General features: G+C 29.6%; 2 protein-coding genes across 4 annotated transcripts; one reads left to right on the forward strand and one right to left on the reverse strand.

Moving 5' to 3' along the window:
• Nucleotides 1-262: 262 nt before the first annotated feature.
• Nucleotides 263-17,755, reverse strand: LOC145944690 (uncharacterized). 2 transcript variants are annotated; one of them, XM_083053233.1, is made up of 9 exons: nt 17,412-17,755; nt 7,455-7,907; nt 5,285-7,047; nt 4,495-4,980; nt 3,746-3,896; nt 3,169-3,626; nt 2,687-3,056; nt 2,270-2,597; nt 263-2,184 (listed from the first exon to the last, which is right to left on the reverse strand). In XM_083053233.1, exons 1-9 carry the CDS (start codon nt 17,539-17,541, stop codon nt 1,932-1,934), a joined length of 4,392 nt encoding a protein of 1,463 aa, XP_082909359.1. In that variant the 5' UTR covers nt 17,542-17,755; the 3' UTR covers nt 263-1,931. The 2 variants fall into 2 exon arrangements, with proteins under 2 accessions (XP_082909359.1, XP_082909351.1); XM_083053225.1 differs by having other exon boundaries at nt 264-2,184; nt 3,746-3,923.
• Nucleotides 9,135-16,599, forward strand: LOC145944703 (uncharacterized). 2 transcript variants are annotated; one of them, XM_083053241.1, is made up of 11 exons: nt 9,135-9,522; nt 9,754-9,875; nt 10,220-10,317; nt 10,602-10,722; nt 13,353-13,459; nt 13,571-13,915; nt 14,059-14,405; nt 15,188-15,356; nt 15,625-15,748; nt 15,886-16,059; nt 16,272-16,599. In XM_083053241.1, exons 1-11 carry the CDS (start codon nt 9,215-9,217, stop codon nt 16,457-16,459), a joined length of 2,103 nt encoding a protein of 700 aa, XP_082909367.1. In that variant the 5' UTR covers nt 9,135-9,214; the 3' UTR covers nt 16,460-16,599. The 2 variants fall into 2 exon arrangements, with proteins under 2 accessions (XP_082909367.1, XP_082909378.1); XM_083053252.1 differs by having other exon boundaries at nt 13,353-13,420.
• Nucleotides 17,756-24,547: the final 6,792 nt, after the last annotated feature.

A 24,547-nucleotide genomic window follows, 5' to 3' on the forward strand; every position in this document is an offset into this window, starting at 1 on the left:
TTATTATTCTAAATAGAAAAAAAATGATACAAATAGTAATCTTTATAAAATTTATATTTTAAATATAGTAAATTAATATTAAAATCATATGTGTGTGTACATTCTTATGTTAATGCTTCTCTTAAATGTTATACTTTACAAAAATATTTCAAGCAAAAGAAACTGCATTTCTATAAAATTTTTAATTAAGTTTTTGAATATAATATAAATATATTATTTATTCGATATTTTTTACAATTTGAATGCAAGGTAATTTATTCATTTTTATAGATGTTCGCATGTATTCTCTTATGTAATAAAGATATTTATCTTTAAATTGATGTGCATTTCAGATAATTATATTAATATTAATGTGTTAAAGAGAAGTAACATGGACTTTGCATGTCTATATAGTTTCACGATTCTTGTTATAATTTGACGAAATTACAAAAAGATTGATGTACAACGTGACTTTTCGTGTGCATGATTATTCGCGTGACAATATGGGTTCGGCCGGTACGTATTAAACGCCGTCACGTAAAAGCCGGCACTTAATTTCTCCGCAATTATAACGTATGCGGGTCACCGTGAAACGTGCCGACCGAAAAATCCCTACGTCGAAAGATTCGAAGGAAACATATTTCAAAGTCAGCCCGACTAGATGGTGAGGATATAAAATAGTAGTCGATCAGCGACGTCAACTTTACGGATCGTGCCCACAGCGACCACAGTTGCATGTCGAAAGCGGTGGTGCCTTTCGGAACCGCCGAGAAGCCACGAAGTACCGCGAAAAACTTAGTTTTGCGAGGACGATAAATCATCTTGAAATTCGCCGGGGCTGACAGGCATGTAGTTTTACGAGAGCCTGCACGCAAAATGCAAAGCAGTTTCGAACCTGGTGGGCTTGCACCGCAATTAATTAGCGTTTCGTGATAGCCGTGCATGTGCCGAAGCATTCTCCTTTTTTCTTCTAACCCCCGCTAAAGCTGCTCGCGCGATAAGGTGACGCTATTCGCTGATCCGATTGGACATGTAACACCATTTTAAGGAACATATCGGCACTGCTCGACTGCACGATATCAAGATTATTGCCCAAGTTTTCCATTATTCTGTCACGTGCCGCTTTGCTATATACCTGAAATGCACTTGGAATTTACTGGTAATATCAATCGAATGGCGATTTGCGATAGAACATATGCGTAAACTTGTAATCGAATTATATGAAGGAGGATAAAGTCGCGAAAATGTAAAAGAATACAGTAATTTATTAAAATTCGCGCATACATAAGAATGAAAATTAGTGTTCCTATAATCCGTTTAAACGAATTATAAAAATTTATATAATCTATATTTTTATTCAACTATAAAGTATGTATATTTACATGTTATCTCATATTTACGCATTTTCGTCCCAATATTTATATTTTGTCTATCCAACATTTTATACATACCTTCAGTCATACAACCACAATTGCATATCGTTAAAGTATCAATAATATGTATATGCAAATAAACGCAATAAACAATTAACAATTATTTAGACGATAAAAATTATCAATAAATCAAATTATTCTTAACATTTCTTCATCATTTACACCTAATAACTGATTTGCTGCTAAACTCAAGTCGTCAGAAAGATCGATCACCGATAGGCCGATTTTGTAATATAGTGCAATTAATATTTAATAGATATAAATCTTAATTAGTGCTTTAGTGATTTTACAAATAATACAAGAGCACTGTAAAATACAAAGTTTGATTTTTCTTCTGCATTCTATTTTTTTTCTTTTTAATATTGATCGCAATTTAATCTTTTTATTTTAAATACAAATCAAAAGTAAATTTAATTTCTCTCTCATTGCAATTTATTATTGCATTGACAGAGAAATTAATTTTACACTTCTGCTATATATTTAAATTAAAAGAGTAAGATGGGAAAGTTGTTTTGTCAATCATAATTTTGGTACAAAACCAGTCTTAGGTGGTGGACCAACAGATCTGCTGGATATAGGCACTGTAGGATCTATTCCCATAACAGATGTTCCTACGTTACTTTCATTGTTTGATAACGCAACTGCTAAATTCAAAGATGGCGAAGGAGACACTCTCTCAATTGACAATGTCTGAGGAAGTTGCGCATCTGTCTGAATATCTTTAGATCCATATATTTCTTTCAGTATCAAGAGCATAGTATCCTCGGATTCCCTAAAATTAATCAAATAATATAAAAATTAGTGTGCATAAATATAACGTAATATATTTTTCGCAACAAATATATCGCGAGATTTACCAGTAACAGATATGGCTTGTAAGAGCAAAAATATATTCATTAATATATTCGAAAGGCGCTTCTTGAAGAACGTAATCTATCCTTCGACCACCGTTAAGTTTTCCTATTTTTAAATTGGCACCACCATCATCGTTGTTATGTTGCTCTGGTACAGTAGGCTGCTGCTGTAACTGTTCCTCAACAACTTTATCGATTTCACGTTCCAGAGCTTGATTGTCTGGCTTGTGAAATACGGTTAACTGATAGAAAGAGTTCCACGTATGTTTCACGGAATCAATTAACTTTTGTTTCAAATCTGCTCCGACTCGTGCCATCGTTTCCTTTAATTCTGCAAATTATATTTATCAATATTAATAATTTTTTCTTCGTTAAAGTTTATTATTATACATATTATAAAATAAACAATTTTCAACTCACCTAAATGCATTCTTTTTCTGCCTTTGTGATGTGGTATCAGCATAGGTCGAAATTTGTGAGCTTCAGGATTAATCAAAGATTCCATTCTGTAAGCTACCGGATCAAAAGGATGAAAGATGTTGAAGAAAGCCGGACAAGTGGGTAGAATAAAATTTTCTCCGAGAGTATCGATCCCGCGAACCGTTACAAACATGCCGATCGGACTGCCGAGAGCAAAGAAGGCACGCGGATGAAAATTGAGTTGCGGATAATGTATGTAAGGTTGACCAGTTCCTGCCGCGCCTGTTACAACGTAGCTAATCCTTCTACTAAGACGTCTTTTCAGAACAGCCGCCCGCATTGGTTTAATGGGTCCAATATTGTCATTTTCCTGCGATAGCGCGATAACGTTTACTACTTAAATATTTCAAGTTGAAGTAAAGTATTCAAATTATCATAAGATCGAATTAAGAAGATCGAGTAATAATTTTTTTTTTACTTACACCGTCCTGATCGTCGTCATTGTCAGTATTGTCATTGTCTTTCTCTTCTTCTTCTTCTTTCTTAACGGGCTTTTGATGGCACAGTAGATCGAATAAAATTAAACTGCCCAATGAATGACCACCTAAGTATATATCTCCATCAAAGGTAGGATTTCTTTCTTTGAATAGAAAGTGCAATCTATTTATCTCACTTCCAACGGTGCGCATAATAGTTTGACAATATACGGGACTGGTATAGAAAAGTATATCGAGCAAAGTATCATTAGTAAAATGTCGTAATTTTGGAATACTCTCTAATGTGATAGATTCCAGCTTTTTGTCGATTCCCGTATCCTCGGAATGCAGCGTTGCATGCCAGGAGATTGGCAAAACTTCTATTCTGTTTACAATTCCTTGTTCGCTCGCGGTACGATAATGTGACTGTACCAATTGAAATGATATACTTCGAAATTCATCGACTGTCATAAAAAAATTTTTTAATATTAATATCGAAATTATATTTCGATATTTTTGAATTTAATAAGTGATTATTATAATTAATTTATTAGCATTTAACATTACATTTTTTACAACTTACCAACTTCTTCTACAGTGCGAAATTTCAGATCGCAAACACTACCAATACCATGAACGAGAAATAGAAGATGATCTACTTGTTCGGGTTCACCCTCATCTATATTGAATTCATCGACTCCTCTTTTAACAACTCTTGGTTTAGTTGAAGAACCCTGTAAATATGTACTGTCCTCTGAACCCTGTAGAAATTAGGATCCACCATTTCAAACAGAACCATGCGTGTAATATAAAAAAACGCTTACACATCTTAAATAAATTGAATTAAAAATTTGATTATTGAAAAAGTAATATATTTTAAAACATAACAGCGTACATCGAAAATAATGTGTGTAGTATAAAATAAAATATAATTTTAAAAACAGTGAGAATATAAAATGTTATTAAGACAAGATTAAAAGCTTAAATGTGAATAATAAAGCAAAGCATTTTTAATAATTTCAAACTTAACTTAACTTCACTTAAATTACGTAACAAAAAGAATAATAATTTTTAACAGTGCGTTTATTCCATTTTAATGAAATATAATTAGTGACACTGTCAACAAATTATACAATATTTGAACAGCAGTAAAAATCTAAAAAACTATAAACAAACATTTTAATATAAAATTCACGTAATTACATATCGTATATTAAGCAAAACTTTTATAAAACCAATTAAATATTTTCAAAATATAATAAACTGTTTCAATTGTTATAAAATTTTATTTTATCGTGTGTGAAATTTGTTATAAATAGCTCGTTTACTTACTGCACTATTTCCCCAAGATCCTGCCAAATCGGGGGAAGTCGATTGTAAATAATGAACTTGGACTGTTGCGCTATGGAAGACAACATATTCTCCGTTATTCAAGTCAACTCTTCGATTCCAATTGTTCGCAAGGCATGCTTGCTTATATTCCTCTTCGAGTTTTGCAGCAGTGCTCTCACTGTAAGGAATGTATCTCGATTCAGATGCTCCTTTGAAGAACCAAGAACATCGCCTAACTTCGGTAGATGCACCAGTCCAGTACACGGGCGCTCTTTGACGACGCAAAATATCAATGTCATAACGACCACCCTCAGTAGCAACTGTAGTTTCAGGCGTAATATCGGTAGAATTATGTACTTCTTCTAACTTTAAACTATCCTGCATGGAGAACGGAAGCCATAGTGTTTTGTTCTCCACCTCTTTGCGGTAGAACCAATGATGATATACCGATCTGTACTGCATATGTTTATCGGGAGATCCAGCAGCCTGAAAAGTATTTATTTTTTTGTAAATATATAATAATATATTTTCGTACATTTTTTAAATAACAAGATAGCAAATAAAAAATATAGCTAAAAAATGTTCCATTTATATAAATACAAGTACAAATATTTTATCTGAAAAATTTATTAATAAAGAGAAAAATATAAATTAATTATATACAAATATATATGTATAATAAAGAAAAATGATCAATATATTATTAGTAATTCGTATTTTACAATATTTTACGATATTCTTGTCTAGTCTTATAAATAAATTAGAAATATAATATGCGAGATATTTTTACCCAATTTTGGAAACTTGGTGGAATAGTATCTGGTGGAGTGCGATTAATCGGTGCATTAACTGACATTTGAATAGGGCTAAGTGTGGCTGATCCGGTTGGTTCAGGTATTGCCGTTACCATCGAGATTGCAGGCGAAGAATATGCGGTGCTATCTTCATGAGCAGCGTAAGATTGCTGTAACCCACTGGTATTTCCGTACAACGATGGATTTTGATTCGATTGCTGTTGAGAAGATTGTTGATCGTATGTATGTGAAACAGTCAATTGTTTAGGCAATTCAGTCACAAATTGAGCAGGATTATAAAATGTTAATGTTGGCGATTGGCTGGGCGCTATATATCCTGGCTGATTGGATGTAGTATTTAACACCTGCGATTGAGAAGATTGATCGGCATTCCAAAACGGTGCGTAAGCCGTGGAATCGATCGCTGTAGAACTAAAAGCTGACTTTTCTTGAACCTGCTGCAAATTATTTGTCGCATCAACTAATAAAGTGCTTGGTTGACCAAGAGAAGGATTTATATTTTTTTCTTGAGAAAAATTTGAAAATTTCTCCGGTTTTGTCGAATCGAAGAACACACTTGTCGATTGCTCCGTTGGTTTTGGCGTATTGTAGAAATTGCTTTGCGGAAGTTGAACAGGCGGTACGTAATTCAAGCTTGATCTTTGATCTGCGGGCCTGTCTGCATAAAAAGCGGAGCTTGGCATAGATGTCGATTGCAATTGAAAATATTGAGGCAAATGTGTGTTCAATTCAGCCGTTTGGATATCTGTTACAATCGGAATGTGATCGGCTGTATGTACTTTCGGGCAGATTACCGATTCCGCCGCTGGCTCTTGCCCAAGAAATACGTCACTCCAAGTGTCACTTCCAGGCTGAGCGGTTTTCTCTTGAACGTCATTCAACTTTGCCTTGTATGATTCATCGATGAACTCATTTGTAGCCAACGGCGTCTCGCTCTGCGGCTTGAAAGATTTCGTTAATTCAGTAGTGACACTGGATGAAATCTCATCAATTTTTGAAAAAGTTTCGGAAGTTGTTACGCAAGAAGAATCTTCTTTTTGCTCTGCAAGTAAATTTTCCAACTTTTCTGTCACCTTGGCTGCTGATACCGGCGTAAAAGTCGCTTTTGTCTCCTCTGATATCAATGACGGCTTATGCGCAGATTCTGCAGTTATCTCGGAAATACTGTTTCTCGAAAATTCCGACGATGAATTTAATTGATTTGGGTTCCTAAACGCAGCCACTTCTCTATCTAAATTAGATGTCGGTAAGACATCTCGATTTACGTAAGGTGTAAAGCCAGGAAATGAAACGTTCGCCGGAGTGTTTTGTGGCGTTGCGGGCTCTAATATTTGCGCAGGTATTGGTCTTGATAACGACGAAACAAATTGCGATGGCGTAGATGTGGAAGAACTTTCAGAAAATTGATTCTGAGTTGTGGATGCTACGGATGAGTTATACGCTGTTTCTGTTGCGACTGAATTGGATTGAAATGAGCTACGAAGAGAATTATTTCCCGAAAGCTGCTCAAACTTTGGAAGCTGTTCGGGTAAAGAACTAGTCTGCTGTACGCTCGAATTGTTACCCTCTACCGATCCCTCCGACTTGAATGGATTTAAGATAGTTGGCGGCGCAGACACATTTTGAGTAGGGAAGAATGTTTGTACCGTTGGGCTCGACTTTGCGTTGTTGGACGTTAAATCAGGTGGAGGCGCATACTTCAGGCGTCGTTGATTGCCAAGTCGATAAGAAACAGGCGCTTTAAAAAAAAAGATAATTAATTTTTTAAAAATGCGCTTAAAGCATAATGTTCTTGATATATTATATAATAGAGGAATGAGTCAAAGAAAGAAATTTAATATGTGTATGTAAACAGCACTCAGACAAAATTAATATTGAAAAATTGACTTTAGGTTTCTATTAATTAAGATTTCTTGGAATTGCTTTGTATCAGATTTCTACGTATTTTCCTTTAATCATTTATTCATATATTCATATATTAATTGATTAAAGATTTAATTAAAACTTATTAACACAAAAAATTATGCTAATTGTAAGTTGTTAGTATTATAATATAATTATGTTAATCGAGACATAATTTTGTTTATGAGTAATTATACATAATTATATTTTAAACATTAATATATGTATAATTTAGACACTTACCATAACCAGACTGAGGTAAATTCGGCGGAACTGCTGCGGGCTGCGGAGAATTCGATACAGTATCAGTGGGACTGAAAGCAGTAAAACCTGATAAGTTTGTACTTCGAGGATCCTGAGAATTAATCGCTAAGAATCCTGGTATTTCCGATTGAGAACCATGATGCCCTTGGGAAGATATGTAAGAATTAGGTTCGTGTATCACTTTGCTTGAGGTATTCTCAGGTGTTTGATTTATTTGCGATCCCGCGCCGCTATTATTTGATGACAGCGATAAGTTTGGTAGAGAAGAAAGGATCGACGTGAAATATCCTGATTTTGCTGGCTGATTCACTGTATCCTTGCTCTCCTTTGACTGAAAAGATGCATCCGTGGGCGGATTCTCCTGTGCCTTTGATGGAGATTGGGATTGAATATTAGCCGGCTCCTGTCCTATGAAGTTGTCGAGCTCGGTATCTAAAAAAAAATAATTTAACTTACAGTAATCGATTTCTAATGTATTATTTTTTTAAATATACTTGATTCTCTAATATATTTATATATATCTGTAAGCAAAAAAATATATATTTTTATATATAAATATATATAAGAAAATATTGTTTCTATATAGTTATTGCAAACATTATTCGTATAAACGTAGAAAAAAATACTTAAAGTAAAAAAAACTGATAAAAATAAATTTTTCTTAATAAAATTTTTATGAATGTTTTATTTCCAAAAATTAGAACAAATTCTTAAGATAGTCAGAAATTGAAAAATATCATATATTTAATCATTCTTAGTTAATCAGATATAATAACGTGTCCATAAAATGCCTTCCTTTAAACAACTGAATTTTCCATGTTATTCATGAATTGTCAATATTAGACAGGATGCAATGAACGTAAGAACCAATGACAAAGATAATGCTAATCGATAATACTCTTATACTCTTGTAACGCAGTTGGTTAGAGCATTCTGAGAGACTTTGAATTATTGTTTGATGTTATTACATTGATACATTTTATTTTTAGGCACAAATCCTCAGGTATAATTCACAACAATTAACAATAACATTCACGAAAAAAATTAAGAAAAACTTATTAATAGTTTTTAAACATTACACATTTTTATTATTGGATACTAATTCTCTTCATTAAATTATTATAAAAAAACAAATAATCGGTACATTAATAAAAATACTGTTGCTTGTATCTATTCAATAAAAAGATTTATTTATGTTATAGGGTACATAATCGAAAAGAGAAATGTGTACAGTATCATTAGATTTAATATAAAATATAAAATTTAATTTGATACATATTATTGATACATATTAATATAAAAAAAGTATCTAAATTTTGTAAAATTTATTATAAATAATTAATTTATAGAATTTTTGTTTTATACTTTTTGTTTTAATAATGAAAAATGTTTATCACTTTTTCTCAATATAACTTTGGAGGACGAAAACGCGTTAATATACTAATCCGATTATTTCAATCATGAAGCATTTATATCCGAGATAATCAGGATATTAAATGCTACAATATTTATAAGTTTATTCAACTATTGTGTATCAAGCTTTACTCATAACGAGATATCTTCGATTGTGCAACTACGCACGTTAACGCCTAGATTTACTTTTGCGCTTGTGTTATCGTCAATGTAACTGAAGACATGTTACCTCTTTTGTAAACTTACGCGGACGCGAAACTTTATAAGTATGCCGCACATTTTTACGTCTAGTCTTTCCGTCGAGTCTTTTCCCTGCACTTTACAGCATGGAATCACGCGTGTTCTCGCTTTTTGTGATATGTTGTGTGATTTGCATTCTACAAAAAAATGCATTCGGTGAATCAGCATTCGCAAAAAATTCCACTTCGATTAATAACATTTCTCAATCGGATGAGGAAATACTCAAGACAGAGAATATACGAACTGCGCAATCAATCGAGACGGAAACGAAATTGGATGGAATTACTCTAAAAAAGATTGAATGCTCTGAATTTGAGATTCCATTAGAATCTCCGAAGAATCTGTCACAGATGATGAAAATTTCGAGCGATTTTTTGAAAGCAAAATGTCCTAGGTTTGTTATATCAATTTATGTGATAGATTTATGTTTTAATAATTAATAACAAGAATATTTATATAAAGGAATTTTTCGTTATTTTTATCACGTTTCAATTGCTTATAAATGTTTATTAAATTACTTATAAATATTATTTTAATATGCACACAAATATAAAACTACAATAAAAATATTATTTTAAAGAAACTAATATTTTTTTAAATTAAAGAGAAATATTTCTGTTGAAAGGTACTGCATACAACAGGTGGAAACTGGTAAAAATAATTCTGTTATTAAAGATATTAATCTTTTCTTGTTATTCGCCACAAATGAAAGTGAAGGGGATGATAATCTCAACATAACAATATTACGTAAATAATTTTTTTAGATTATGAATAATATTGACATTGCTTATCATATTTGATTGAATATTGACGTATATAAGTTCTACAAATTACGCTATTGCTCTTATTGCATAATTAAATTATTTTGAATTTTATATTATTTTAAATATAAGAGATAAGATTACAACATGACATATAGTAATAATAATATGATTTTATTATAAAGAGTATGTTGAAAAAGGCATATGTCGTAACAAGTTGATTTCAAATATAACTTAAATATATATAAGTGAGAATATAACTTAAATATATATAAGTGAATATATATAAGTATCATATAATTATTTTATATAATTATTTTTACATTTTAGATGAAAAATATTGTTTATTGGATAATAACTCGAATATGAAGATAACAAGACATATATTTATATATAATAGAAATATAACTGTTTTATACAATTGTGAAGTAAGTTATTTTTAAAAAAACGTTAATTTTAATAAATGTTATCACGTATCTATTAATTATATATTTATTTTTATTTGATCTATAATATTATGAATATATAAAAAAGTCGATCGATCAATGAAATTATCATGACAAATTTTACTTATATTTAAAATTTAATCAAAGCGTTGAAACCTTCCAAGATTTATATTTTAATGTATTTTATATATAAAAAAATTCTCGGTAAATACACAAATTCATGCATTAAGAAAGAATATATAAAATATATATGCATTTTATTGCAGAAAAAAAAATTAATACACGGAGTTAATTTGAGCGAATATACCAAAATTTACATAGATGCTAATGTAGCTGAAATTATAATCAACATTTTGGGAAACTTTACGCGTGAAATTTTGCCTACAAGTAAGTACACACATACACACATGCACACTCATTTTCTTTATTTTTAAATACAAGAAAAATATAGATTTATATTTTTATTTTAAATGTGTGCGTTTCTAAATATTTATCTTTATAATTCCATATACATCCACATATATTTATCCATTCATGAAAAGCATTATGTCAACATTTACAATAAATTTAAAAAAATTTACTTAATATGAAATATACATGATTGATCTTAAATAAAATTAATTAATTTTATTTTAATCTTGTAATTAAAATAGCACATACACGCGATTAATTAATGTAATATGAAAATTTGATTGCATCAATATTTATTATGTTTATGCAGTTGTGGATTTTCTAATACATCCTACATCACGACCCTCTTCTATTTACAAAAATATCTTGTATGCAAAAAAAGTTTTATCTAAACTGTCTAACAAATTGTACGTTGTATCATACTTATTTTTTTATTGATTTATTTTTCTATTATTAATATGTATATAAAACAGTGTGTCGCTACATCCAATGTCTAACCTTTATACACCAAGGACAATATTGATCGGACGATTGCTTGCTTAGTATTCGTTGTATTACACTGAATGACCACACCACACAAGAATTCATACTTGCACTTATTAAAAATATTTTAATTATTATCTTAATAGACAATTTATCTTCTCTATCACAAAACTCTTACAATTGGTAAATCAATGCAGTTTAAAATAATGCAAAGATAAATTTTAATAATTCTCTTTTCAATTAATTATGATCTTTTATCATCAATTTTAATTTATTATCTGAGTCAACGAGATGTTTACTCCAAAAACGATTTCCACTTCCAATATGCACATTAACAGACAAGATGACGCGGAAAGCAAGAATGATGTTGTTGGCATATACAATCACGAATACAGACACGAAAAGGGGTAGTTATCGACGCGCACAACCTGCCACCAAGAGGGTGGTGCAAGAAACTAACAAGGGTGGGAAATTTAAAATACTAAACTTTGACGTAGTCGCTTCCTTTGGAACGGATAAAGATAATGTCACGAAGAATATTAAACTAACGAATCATAATCGAAATTACAAACTTTGATCATATAGCAATATAACATAAAATTATAATCTTATTTTTTTATTATATATATACATTTATAAACACTTTTTAAAATTTGTATTAATTAGTTCTTGGTATAAAATAATCAACTGTCTAATGACAAGAATATGTCAATTATATATTTTTTCTTTTGCTTTATAATCTAGTTATAAATAGTTGAAGAAACTGAAATAAAAATCGAATATACATAATAATAATTCCAAAATTTTTTTACTGATTATTTAATTTTAATAAAAACTTTGTGTAAGATGCAATATAATTGTAATTTCACAGTAAAAAGATCTAAAAGATAAAAAATATTATATCACACACACATTAATAATAAAAGATCAAATTTTGTAATGCAAAACTTATAAGGCAATCTTGTAATACATATTTTGTAATTCAAGTTGTGTTCCGAAAGGAATTGAAAAATAAATAAATTGCGTACCAATTTATTGCATTATCTACATAATGCTAACTAATAATAGAGCTAGAAATCGAACGAAACGACATACGTCTCGCAACTACACTTTTCTACAGTTGTGCATAAGAATCGGAAAAATTCACGTATCACAATGACTAATAATCGGGTTTTTTTTCAAAATCAGAAAGAGAAGACACTCACACTTTTATTTTACACGAGTAAAATCACGATTCAACCGTCAATAAAACACGAGTTGCTTTCGGGTCCACACGCGGCTGCCAACTTCCTCGTAATACAGCAACCGTCTTACAACTGCCAATCCGTTGGTTTCTAGCTCGCAGATGTACACAACATTATGCAATTCACTCGCTGCTCTTTGACCATGGCTCTCGCTAATTTCCTCTCATTTATTCTCGCTCAATTTGCATTCTTAGACGTGCCAGCGCGTGCAAAAGAAATCAAGATTTTAATTAAAATTATTTTGTGTTTTTTACCGTGACATTTAGATAGAGCTAAAGAAGAGAAGAAATTGATATGCGTTCAATCATAACAACTGTACAATCGTTAAAATTTACGGGCGTTTCTTGCAAATAAAATTTATACTATTCTCGGCCAGGCCGTTGAATCTCTCGAACCTTTGCCAAAGTTATTATTATTCGCGTGAATATATTTTTAGTCAATCTACGAAGTATCCTTGTTGGTGTGTTTTTAGTAAAATTAGTTGTAGTTTTGAAAAAATGATTATAATTATTTCAATGCTTATCTCTTATCGTATAACTTCTTAGAATTTTCTTAATATTTATGGCTTTGTATTACATTTTTAATTATTCTTTGCTTTCCAATACCGCAACAAACTTCAATAGAATTATTGCTTTCACTTTCACTGGCATCAGGAAATTAAATAAAGCCTTTGCAGGTGAAATTTCTGATTATGCATCAAAAGGATAAATAAAATGAATTCCGGTTGGAATGTTGCGTGCAGCATTTGGCAAACTTTTTAAAAATTTATATAATACGTATAATATTCATGTGCGATAACAAAATATTAAAAGAACTTTAATATTATTTATTTATATATTTAAAAAACATTATAAATTCTTAATTTATTATTTCTTTTAGAAATCAATAAGGGGGAAAAAGTTATTAATAAGATAGAAGACACACACACACAAAGCAAAACGACGACTGTGAGTAACAAAAGTAAAGAATTCAATAATTTAAGAAAAGTTAGTTGAATAGGAACATATCTTTTTGCACATGATTATTACATAATTAAGATATTACTTCACATTATTAATCATTCAAAATCATTAAAATTATGTATATATATTCTATAGGATGCTCAAGAGAATATTGGCAACAAAAATCAAACCAATATATATGCAATTCCTTTAGTAAATTCTAAAATTAACAAAAGACCAAAAGGAAAAGAAATCGTGCGCGTATTCGAGAGATCGGCAGAAATTATGGATGAAAAAGAAATAAATAAAAGAAATGACGATGAAACTATGACAAACAATTTCTCTGATGTATTACTATCTTCGATCGCGTCTGTAGCAAGAAACATAAGTTATTCTCTTTTCTCTCTACATAATAATTCTTTGACTAGTTATGGTGATTTTAAAATTCCACAGAATGTATCAAAAAATAGCAAGATATTCAATGGAAAAATATTTGCCCTAGTAAGGATATAAATTTTGATAAACATAAAATACGAGTATTATTTTTCTCTTTCTCTCTCTTTCTTTCTTTTTCTTCGTTACTTTGCTACAAAAAAAGAGTTATAAATATAAATATAATATGAAATAAAATTTTTACTGTGCAGGAGAGCGACCAAAAACAGAAAATTCAACCGCGATCATCAGAAATTGCATCTTTAAACGAAGATATCGATATGAATGATATGAAATTATCCAATAGAGATAATATATTGATGCAAATACAAAATAATGACCAAGATTTTTCATCGCAATTTGCTCAAAATATTGGAGATGTTTCTTTTGAAAGAAAAAAGATATTGTTAGATGTTAATGTTAAAAGCAACTTGATTGCTGCACCAGGCACAACACCTAGAGTGCTATTTGATTTGACAAATAATTGCGTGCTTCCAGTGAGATATACAGTTCAAGCAAGAAGTTCGCCATTTAGAATAATTAATATACAACCAGTTAAGTAAGTAAATCAATTAAGAAAAATAAATAAAAATTAATTTGTTTTTAGAAAACTTTAAACAAGGATATATTGGCCAATACTATAACAAATGAGCACTGATGTATACGATGTATAGTATTCATAATTTAGATACGTATAGTTATTCACAGTATTTACAATAAATACCAATATTCACAATAAATATCAGTATTTACAGTAAATATTACAATAAATATCATTTCGATTCTTATTCAAGTTTTTTTCAATCAATATACAAATAGTATCTGTCGACTGAATGAAAAATGCGGAACTATACATATATATAGTCTTCAATACTAATTCAAAATTAATAGTAAATGACTTTCGACATTTAAGCAAAAGAAGATAAGTAACATTTACGTTACATAAATTTGTCGACTTACACTGGCTTGTATATCCTCTGTTTAAATGAATGAATTAATACATTGGAATTAAATTGGAATTAAAACATGATTAACTTATTGATTCTTAAATAACATGGATTATATATTTTAAAAGCAATTTGTAATATTAATTATATTATTTATATATTAATTTTATTATTTGAGTCTAAACATTGTTTCTTTGTTGCGTGTGTATAAACTTTTATATTTAAAAAATTTAAATTTAAATATTAAATTCTCTCAAAAAAGCAAGCTTTTTTGTATTAAAGCATCATATTTAATACGAGCTATGAAGAGAAATATTATATATATGAAAACATTTGTATTATGATGCTTTGCTTTTGAAATCTGTGTTTACCTTTGTTAATTTATATGCAACAGCTTATGGTTATATCCAGGACAGACAAACTATGTAGCCGTGGATATAGTTGTACCAGTAGATACCCCAGACGCTAGTGTCAACACGCTTACGTTGTCGATTTTAGGTACGGAAATACCAGAGAAGACTGTAAATATTTATGTTCAGAAATATGCAATTTCCAAAATAAAAGTAAGTAAAAGAAAATATAGCCAATTATGTATACAATTCAATTTTTTGAATTTAAAGAAACAGTAATATAAAAAAATAATACAAAATAATAGGAGAATCATATTATAGCAATAAATAAATCGTTACGATAAATAAATCAGGCGCGAGTTACGATATATTCTAATGTTATATTCTAATGTTACATAAGAGATTTATATATTTTCTACTTATTACTATTATATAGATTTTATTACTATTATCTATATAATTTTTTTCTATTTGCATTTAGAATGATGATATAAAACCAACACTTGAATATTCCTTTAACAATAATTGCGCCGGTAAATTGGATAAAGATCGTTGTGAAAAAACATTTTGGAGTGCTGATATCATCGTTCAAGATTTTGATTCAGGTATTCGACGAATATTTGACAATATGGATGGATAAATAATATACATATATATATATATATATATATATATATATATATACATATAATTAAGAACTGAAAAGTTCTATTTAATTGAATCAACGATTTTTTCTTCTTAGGCTTAAAACGCGTAATATCGACTCCGAATGGACTATATTTACACACAAAATTTACAAGCGGCACGAAAGATCGTGTCACATTTTATTATTTATCGAATTGTTGCTCCACAACAGCTACTATTACAGCGATAGATATTTCAGACAATCAGCATGTCCGTTCTATCGACGTGACAGGTATAGTTTTTTCATTAGTTGTAGTAGTTTATTATAGTATAGTTAGTTTTAATATATTATTTATTTTAATATTATTTTATAGTCAATAAATTTCTCGTATATTTGACACATTAATTTAATAAAAATTTATGATAAATATAAGATGCAGTAAATGTAAAAATAATATGACTGTATAATAATATCAAAAGATCAAATGTCTAACATTTTTATAGCCTGGGACAATCTATCGCAAGGAGAAATAGCAGCTATCGTACTTGGTGCATTACTACTCCTTTTTCTTATAATAATCCTTGTTATTGCAATAATTTATTGCGTACGTAGAAAGAGTAGTCATGATCTGCCTTATACACAAAGATATGGTTCGAGACCGCCTGCTAGATCCGAAAGAACAAGTTTCTAAAAATATGTTTGAAAATTAGCTATCATTATCACAACTATCATAAAAATTGTATATTAAATTTTTAAAATATATTTAGTGTATATATAAAGCATTGAAAATAAATTTATATTATAAAATATAATTGTAACACACATACACATACACATACATTTTAAGTATTACAAAATGTAACTTACATTACTGTATATTAATAGAAAATATACATATATAAAAAACTGTAACTTTCTATGTTTATGTTTTAAGTTGGATCGAAAATTATTCATTTAATTACTATTTAATTACAATTTAATAAATAAAGTAGCAATTTAACTTATATTAAACATATTCATAAATCTTCTTATGTTTATCTAGATGCTTGCAAATTCGTCTATGCTAATTCGTTTAAATTGATAGCATATATTAAGCTTAAATTTTTCTTTAATATTAGACATTTATTTGCATAATTAAAGAAAGCATAAATGACATAAATGACAAAATTTTTTTATATATTGATCTTTGTATCATTACTTGAGTTTTTATGCATATGCTTTATCTTTATGTGACTATTAAATTAAATCCGGGTATGACTAAATGTGGGTATGACCAAACAGATATATCACATCATATATCTAAATGGACATACATGTTATGCTTACGATTCAGGGACTTTTGTCACACACACTGTCACTTCTCTCTGTAATATCGACTGCACAAATGATGAAGGAATAATAGATGTTTGCCAACGAATACATTCTGACAAATACAAAGACACGATGCGGAGAAGATCAAGCGCAGCAAAACGGAGCACAAGCGAAGTAAAAAGAGTTACTTCTTTGAAGAGTTATTTCTCATGATTACTCCCTTGCAAATCTCACTTCGGAATCGATTGCTATCTAATGTTCTGTATTATCAGGTCAAATAATATGCAACATTTGCTGAACCTCGCCCAAAGCTTATCGTTGAATAAACTCACCATTTTGGAGCACGGCTGACGCGGGTCTAACTGGTACTAGTAATGTATTCTCCGCGTAACTGTCGAAGGGAAAACCAGGACCAGCAGCGGACAACAACGGGTTTTTCACTTTACGTGATGAGTTGTTCATGTTCACTATGATGTAAGAACCCACACAGTCCGCGGTGGGACTGGCATTTAAGCGTAAATAAACACGTGGGACTTTAAACCCCTTATCAAATGCAAACCCACGCTACCTTATTATCCACGTAAGCATATGTCAGCCTATTTGATAGTGAACACGTTGCGTTGAATTATGTCTCTTCGTGCGTCTCTTATGGAGCGTGTGACTTTCTTGGACAAGAACGTCGACTACATTTAGGAAATTTTGTATGTCCCTATTTCTACATTGGTATTATATCTAGGGTATAAGATGGCGTTAAAATTCACCATATTTATATATCAGTCAGTAGATATGCAAAAATAAAAGAAAGTACATATGTCAAATGCTCTGAGCCGAAGATACAAGTTTTATTGACTAATTATAAATGAAAACAGCAGAAAATAATAAAGAATGGAGAATTACATTTTAATAATTTATGGAAGTTATTGTTATACTATATTTCGTCATGTAAACAATTAAGCAAAAAATAATTTAATGTTGTAAACATTTTTTCTGTTAATATTATATATAATATAATATATTTTTACCTCCTTATATATGTTCAAGACACTTAGCATTAATTATATACTCTCTTTACTTATTTTTAAATTTGAAAATTCGCACAAAAATTAATTATAGTACGTCTATAGTGTCAGCTTGTATAAATAAAAAACTAAAATTTTGATAGGCTATTAGAAATATAAGTCCAAAATTTATAACATATTGTAAAAATATAAATATAAATAGAATTGTTTTAGAAAAAATAATATGTATTTATATAATATTTTATACATTCAAACAAAAATCGTTAAAATTATATTTAATGCGCTATCTATCTTCACCGACTATCTAACAATTAAACACAATGAATTAAAAATTCAATTCAAACTTAACTATCACTGATAATAACGATTCCTATTTCTTTAGCAGCCAGTCTCAATGAAACCTTGAGAGATGTCTAGATTTGTTTATGACAATTCTGCTTTTATTTCGTACTAAAAATTAATCCAAAATTTTTTTATTGAAATATTCAAAATTAAACGCTAGATTTAATTGAATTTCTCTAAAATTAAAAATGTATGTATAAAAATTTATATAAATTATAATACTACTTTGAAGACACTTCAAATAAATGGATATTCTTTGAAAAGATTTTTCATAAGAGTAATATTGTTTGTTTTTAAGTACACAATAATTTATGTTCGCAATATTCGTAATGTAATATATATGTACATATAGTTTTTATTATAATGACGTAATAGAATGTATTTTTTTATGCAAATCAATAATTACGTAGAAAAATATACATTATAGCACATAATATATTTAGCTATTTTATATATGTATATATAATAATAGCTAAAGTGTTATCTTCTTTCGTCTGGCACACACACACAACATATTAATATTTCGAAATGATACATTTATGATCTGTTTGTTGCCCTCATTAATCAAGAATTACTTTAATCAACGTACTTTGACTTTTACAGGTTCATGTAGGAAAAGATTAAACATCGGAATCCGATTTTCAGTTTAATCCTTTTTGAGAGAAGAGCTTACACAAAGATGAAGGCATTAAAACTTCAAAGCGCCACGTAATTAGTAACATGTGATACAAGTATTAAAGATTTATGTCCCTTACATGATAAGTAAATCTTTAACCCTTTGCGCATCCATATTCTTTTCGATATCTATTTATTAATAAAATAATTATTTGCCTTAAGGAAAAAATGTAAAAAACAAAATTTATAAACTTGTTATATTAGACTAACAATAAATAATTTAAAATACAATTTTTTCTTATCTTTTATCATTCTTCCAATAAATATTATTTGTATTGTATAGAAGTTTTATTTAGAGAAAAAATAATGTTTTAAAATTTTACAAGTTGATGTAACATTTGATCTTATATCAGTTCCGTATATATTTTTTTTATTTAGAATATTTTGAAATTTTATATAGATTTGCTATTTTGTTATTTGTTTATTCAAAATAAATATATATTAAATAACTTTTCTTTCATCTCAGAAACTAAAATATTAGAAATATTGACCAGTTTACATATATGTTCTTATACTGTTGTACATTATACTTGAAAAGATTTATAATATGTAAATGTTTATCTATAAAGATAAACATTTACATAATAGTGTTAATTAAAATAAAGCTGACGCTTAGCAATTCTTTGTAAATTTTTGTATATTCAAGTATTGTATTCGTCAAGAATTTATGACACATATTGAATTGACAAAAAAAAATAATATTCTTCGACCCCCCGATGTCGCGTTGTAGATGACATCGCTAAATATTGCCTGGTCGTGCATCCTTGTCCACTAATCTGTCTAATCTGTCCCAAAATGAAATAGTTGCGATTCTTTCAGTAGCACCCTTCGGATGCACGAAACGACGCAATGAGAGAAAACACTTGACCTGACTAGGAAGGGTGACCCTTGAAGTGGTTTACAACAGGGGGATTATATTTGGGGCAAAGTGACTGTCGAAGTACGATCACATCGTCTTTCTAATTAGTCACATAGCGAATCAAGCCTTTGAAAATCAATTCTTTCAAGCGCTTTATTTTTAGCGTTTCTAAAACAAATTTCGTTAATAAATATCTACTATTATAATTATTATAATAATAAACAAGTTGCAAAATAATATATTTATCTCAATCGCTTTAAAACGAAACTCTACAGACTATCTATCATCATTCAAAGCACAAAGTACTTATAAAAAAGCCATTTTCAATAAGAATTTTCTATATAAATTTAATTATATAAATTTCCACTTTTTTTACATTTACATTATGATCCAAAATATAAAATAATTACATTATATCTTTAATAATTATAAAGTACATTGTTTTTTTATTATAAAAAAGTATTTGTCTTTTAAATTGCTAAATTTCAATCAAATTTTCCAAAAAATATATAAAGAACATATCAATATATATATATATATATATATATATATATATATATATGTATGTATGTATATACATATATAACGACATCTCATGAATATGCCACATGCCTGCACGAACAATACGATTCGCAACATTCCTCTTTCTCTTCGCTTTTTCGACTCACCTACGCATTTCTACGTCCTTTTCCCTACTTCCCTGCGTTCTTCTGGGTATCCAGGCAGAACGAGGGCGACGTAGAAAGGGAGCGGTGGGAGCAGGGTGCTGACTTTTATTACCCTGTCTGATGTTATGAATGCGACCTGTATGCAACCCCTCAGGCGTACGTTCCCCTTCCATCGTTCGTCCTGCATAGCGGTTATGCTTTTTACGGCATGTATATTCGTGGTCATGATTAGTGACGGCTACAAACACGCGTCTACGATACCCTCATTTAGTCAAATGCCAAGCATCCCCAAATCTCGATTATTTGCCGCTCGAATATAAATTACAAATATTTATGGATTATGCTAGGTTTGTACTCTACTTATCTTCAGCATCGTAATTAAAAAAAAAAATTTTTTATTTTATTTTAAATAATTGTATTTATAATAGTTTAGTCAAATTTTTATATCTTTTGAATAATTTATAGTAATATATAGAGAAAATAATATATAATATTCTCTAATACTAAATTTTCTTTTCTTTAAATGTCAAGCATTACACGTTTACTTTGAAAAAAAAATAAAAAATGGAAGATATAGCAATGCTATTTTCATTTTTGATGCAACAATACATTTCTAGCAGCATTTAGCACACAATGCGCAAAAAGTATGGACCATTCATCCACTTGTAATCAATTAGCTACAAATAGTCAGATATTTTTGTAAAATATTATATTATTTTTTACATGATTTTTTGAAGAATTTCGATTGTACGTTTTAATTTCCATAAAAGCTGCACAAAATTCATCACAAGCACCACTTTAGCTACATGCATAAAAGTATTTATCTTTATCGTACTTTGATATTTAAATCAATCAATTATATACGCATAAATACAAAAAATTTTAATATGCTTAGATATAAAATTATTTAATAACTGTATTATCATACATTTCCGATGATTATTCTATGAATCAATGCATTACTATATATAAAACATTGTTTGACATTTTCTTTTATTTGCCAAAAAATTTTGTAATTGAGCTACCTTTACAATGCATAATGCACATTACATAATACTAATAAGATACATTATGTAATCGAGTGAATTAATTATAATCAAATATTTAAAGCTTGATTGAGAGATCGTTCATATTCACTACTAATTAATATCTAAATGAATGGGATTTATTATTATATTAAAACAAATCACATTATATTGAAGTTTGTCATAGTCAAATAGAAGAATAATGATTGAAAGTTACGATGTATGATAATGACTATAAATATGCAGATGTAATCGGCTAAACTTGGTGACAGGACGCGGCTCTAATCATTACAAAAATATTTGCGCGGTTCTCGCTCTTTAATAACACAGGCATCGCTCATGCTACCGACCGATGAGAGACATTCGCATCTAGGAAGAATATTGCAATTGCGACCAGTCGTTTCGTCGCGTAATAAATTATACTCGACCGCTCGTCGTCGTGTCCGCAATATTAATTAGATGCTGAAGCGCGCTACAAACGTTCGAGATTTCTGTAACCTTTTGAATCATTTTGCAAAGCACATTATGCCTTTATTGTATTGCACAATATGTTAAAATCATTGAAATTAATTAACAATTCAATCCAAAACGCGACTTGATTTTTATTAATTTTCATATTTGTTTGTAAAATATAAAGAGAATTTTTGCGTTATTTTTTACTTATTTTTTAAAGAGTGAACCTACTTAGAAAATATATATTGCTATTAAGTTTTAACTATTTATTATATTAAAACGATTGGTTTTCATGATAAGAAATACTTAAAAATATTCTGTTATTAATATGAGTTCATAGATTACCACATACAAATTTATATGCCAATTCCAGAGATAGCGCGTTTGATATCAATCTAACAGTGAGATAAAGTGAAGATTGCGTATTTCGAGCATAGGAATGCCCCCTTTGATCGTTCCCTCTGAGAAACTTGTATCATGCACGATTACTGTCCTTGCATCACTACAAGCTTTTTTTTGCATAATATTATTTTATGCAATAATTTTATACATATTGTGTGTTGTGTAGACAAAACTTTATATTGTGTTTTTAAATTGTATGAAAACATGTATCAAATATTAAATTATCGCGATATCTTATTATTTTATGGCTTTTATATTTTTGTAATAAATTTAAATTCAAAGAAAAAAAAGAAATTTTAAACATGTTTAAAAAAGACAATTTTAAATTTTAATTAATATTGTAATTATTGTAGTTAACATGATAATAATATATATTTAAATATTAGTATAAAATAATTTCTTTAGTTACAAATATTCGAGAAAAGAGTGAATTGCGAAAATATGAAAATGTGGAGGAGCTGGTAATGTGCATGCAAATGGCGGAACGATGCTGAATACACATCACACTGACGATTTTAATATCCGCGAATGATAAACAAAGTGGTATCTAACGAAGTGGGATAGAGGCGCGCCGTAATAAAATTTGCGTTGCGCTCCGTCGTGACCGAGTCGGGGGTGAAACACCACGAGCGGTTTTCTCCGATTTCAATTACCCCGAGCAACTGGTGTATATGGATGTCCGTTTGAGTAAAAACGCGAAAGGCCGAGGGAAACGTCAAGAGTCGCTTTGCAATACCAATTTGTCATTCGGCCGCCGAGAATATTGAAATCTGCTTCGCCATATTTCTGAATGTCTTGAAATATATTCCAGCAAAATTGCATTTTTTGGAATCTTTAAAGAAGCAAATAACGCCGTTCTTTAATCCCGCAAAAAAACTTACGATATTTACATATTTGGCAAAATATATAATTTATTCTTTCTCCCCTTGGATTTTATTCGTTCTGTTAGTGTGTTAAAAAATTGTAATCTAATTATTATATGCAATACTTTTATCGCACGTATAAATGTTGCACAATATTGTTTGCAATTATATTTTTTATCATTATTAAATTATTTTTTATTATTATTTATTATTAAAAGTAATTGATTATTAATTTACAAATATATTTGAACCGCCCATAAGAATTTGTATACCAGTTAAAGGCAAGCAATGTAATTCGGTCGTTTTACCAAAGTGCTCATGCGTTTATATGAATCTCGTTCGTCAAAGAAGAGGGTTCACGATTAAAACTGCGGTTAATCCCATCCACCCACCTCTGTTCTCTCGTAACGGCCGCTCTTTACCGTTGCTTGGTTTTATTTCACTAAAAACCACCCGCGAATGAAGGACGCAGAATATAACGTAGAGGAGGCGGAAACGATTCAGTGAGAAAGGGAAAAAGATGAAAAGAGCAACAAATATAAGCAAAGAGATAGTAATGAGCAAAGCAAAGAGGGAGAACTTGGAAGAAAAAAGACGCAAAGAAAGAAGAGAGACTAGGTAAGGATATATAAAAGAGATTTTTTTAAGATTGTCTATACTTTTAAAGAATATAAAAATAATAATTTGATAAAGAAAGAAAAAAAAAACAAAACAATTATATTAATATCTAAGAAAATTTGTGTATAATAGTTTAGACATAACTTGCATTAAATCCATATTTTTATTTTGCGTTTACTAATGTGTTAAACGCAGTTTTCAAAGTCAAGTACAACATATATTTCTTGTCAGAATAGATAATTCAAATGTGATATAATTTTATATAAAAAGAAATTGTATATATGAAACACACGCGTATCATGTATAAAATAATGCATGGAAGACTGTATGTACATATAAGCGTAGTGATTTAGACAGAAAGATAAATATATGGAAAGTGCGATAAAGCAGATAGCAAGGCAGATAGATAGACGAACAGAGAGAGGGTGGTTAACGAGATAGAGCGATAGAGAGAGAACATGCGAGTTTACTGGGGGTAGGATGAGACCCCACAAAGGCAGTGGGGCTCTTTTGATTCGCGAGCTAATTGGAATGCCACGGATGC

Source organism: Prenolepis imparis, unplaced genomic scaffold (genome assembly GCF_030444845.1).
Source record: "Prenolepis imparis isolate NDT839.2.m4 unplaced genomic scaffold, iyPreImpa1.0 SCAF_1, whole genome shotgun sequence".
Taxonomy (NCBI): domain Eukaryota; kingdom Metazoa; phylum Arthropoda; class Insecta; order Hymenoptera; family Formicidae; genus Prenolepis; species Prenolepis imparis.

What these genes read in the sequence shown, in the direction of transcription:
- LOC145944703 (XM_083053241.1), top strand. Translation starts at nt 9,215, where the DNA reads ATGGAATCACGCGTGTTCTCGCTTTTTGTGATATGTTGTGTGATTTGC. An exon ending in TCTCAACATAACAATATTAC is followed by an intron (nt 9,876 to 10,219) that starts GTAAATAATTTT and finishes TTTACATTTTAG; the next exon opens with ATGAAAAATATTGTTTATTG. An exon ending in GCGTGAAATTTTGCCTACAA is followed by an intron (nt 10,723 to 13,352) that starts GTAAGTACACAC and finishes TATTTCTTTTAG; the next exon opens with AAATCAATAAGGGGGAAAAA.
- LOC145944690 (XM_083053225.1), bottom strand. Translation starts at nt 17,541, where the DNA reads ATGAACAACTCATCACGTAAAGTGAAAAACCCGTTGTTGTCCGCTGCT. An exon ending in TTTACCTCAGTCTGGTTATG is followed by an intron (nt 7,048 to 7,454) that starts GTAAGTGTCTAA and finishes TTTTTTTTAAAG; the next exon opens with CGCCTGTTTCTTATCGACTT. An exon ending in CAGAAAAAGAATGCATTTAG is followed by an intron (nt 2,598 to 2,686) that starts GTGAGTTGAAAA and finishes TATAATTTGCAG; the next exon opens with AATTAAAGGAAACGATGGCA.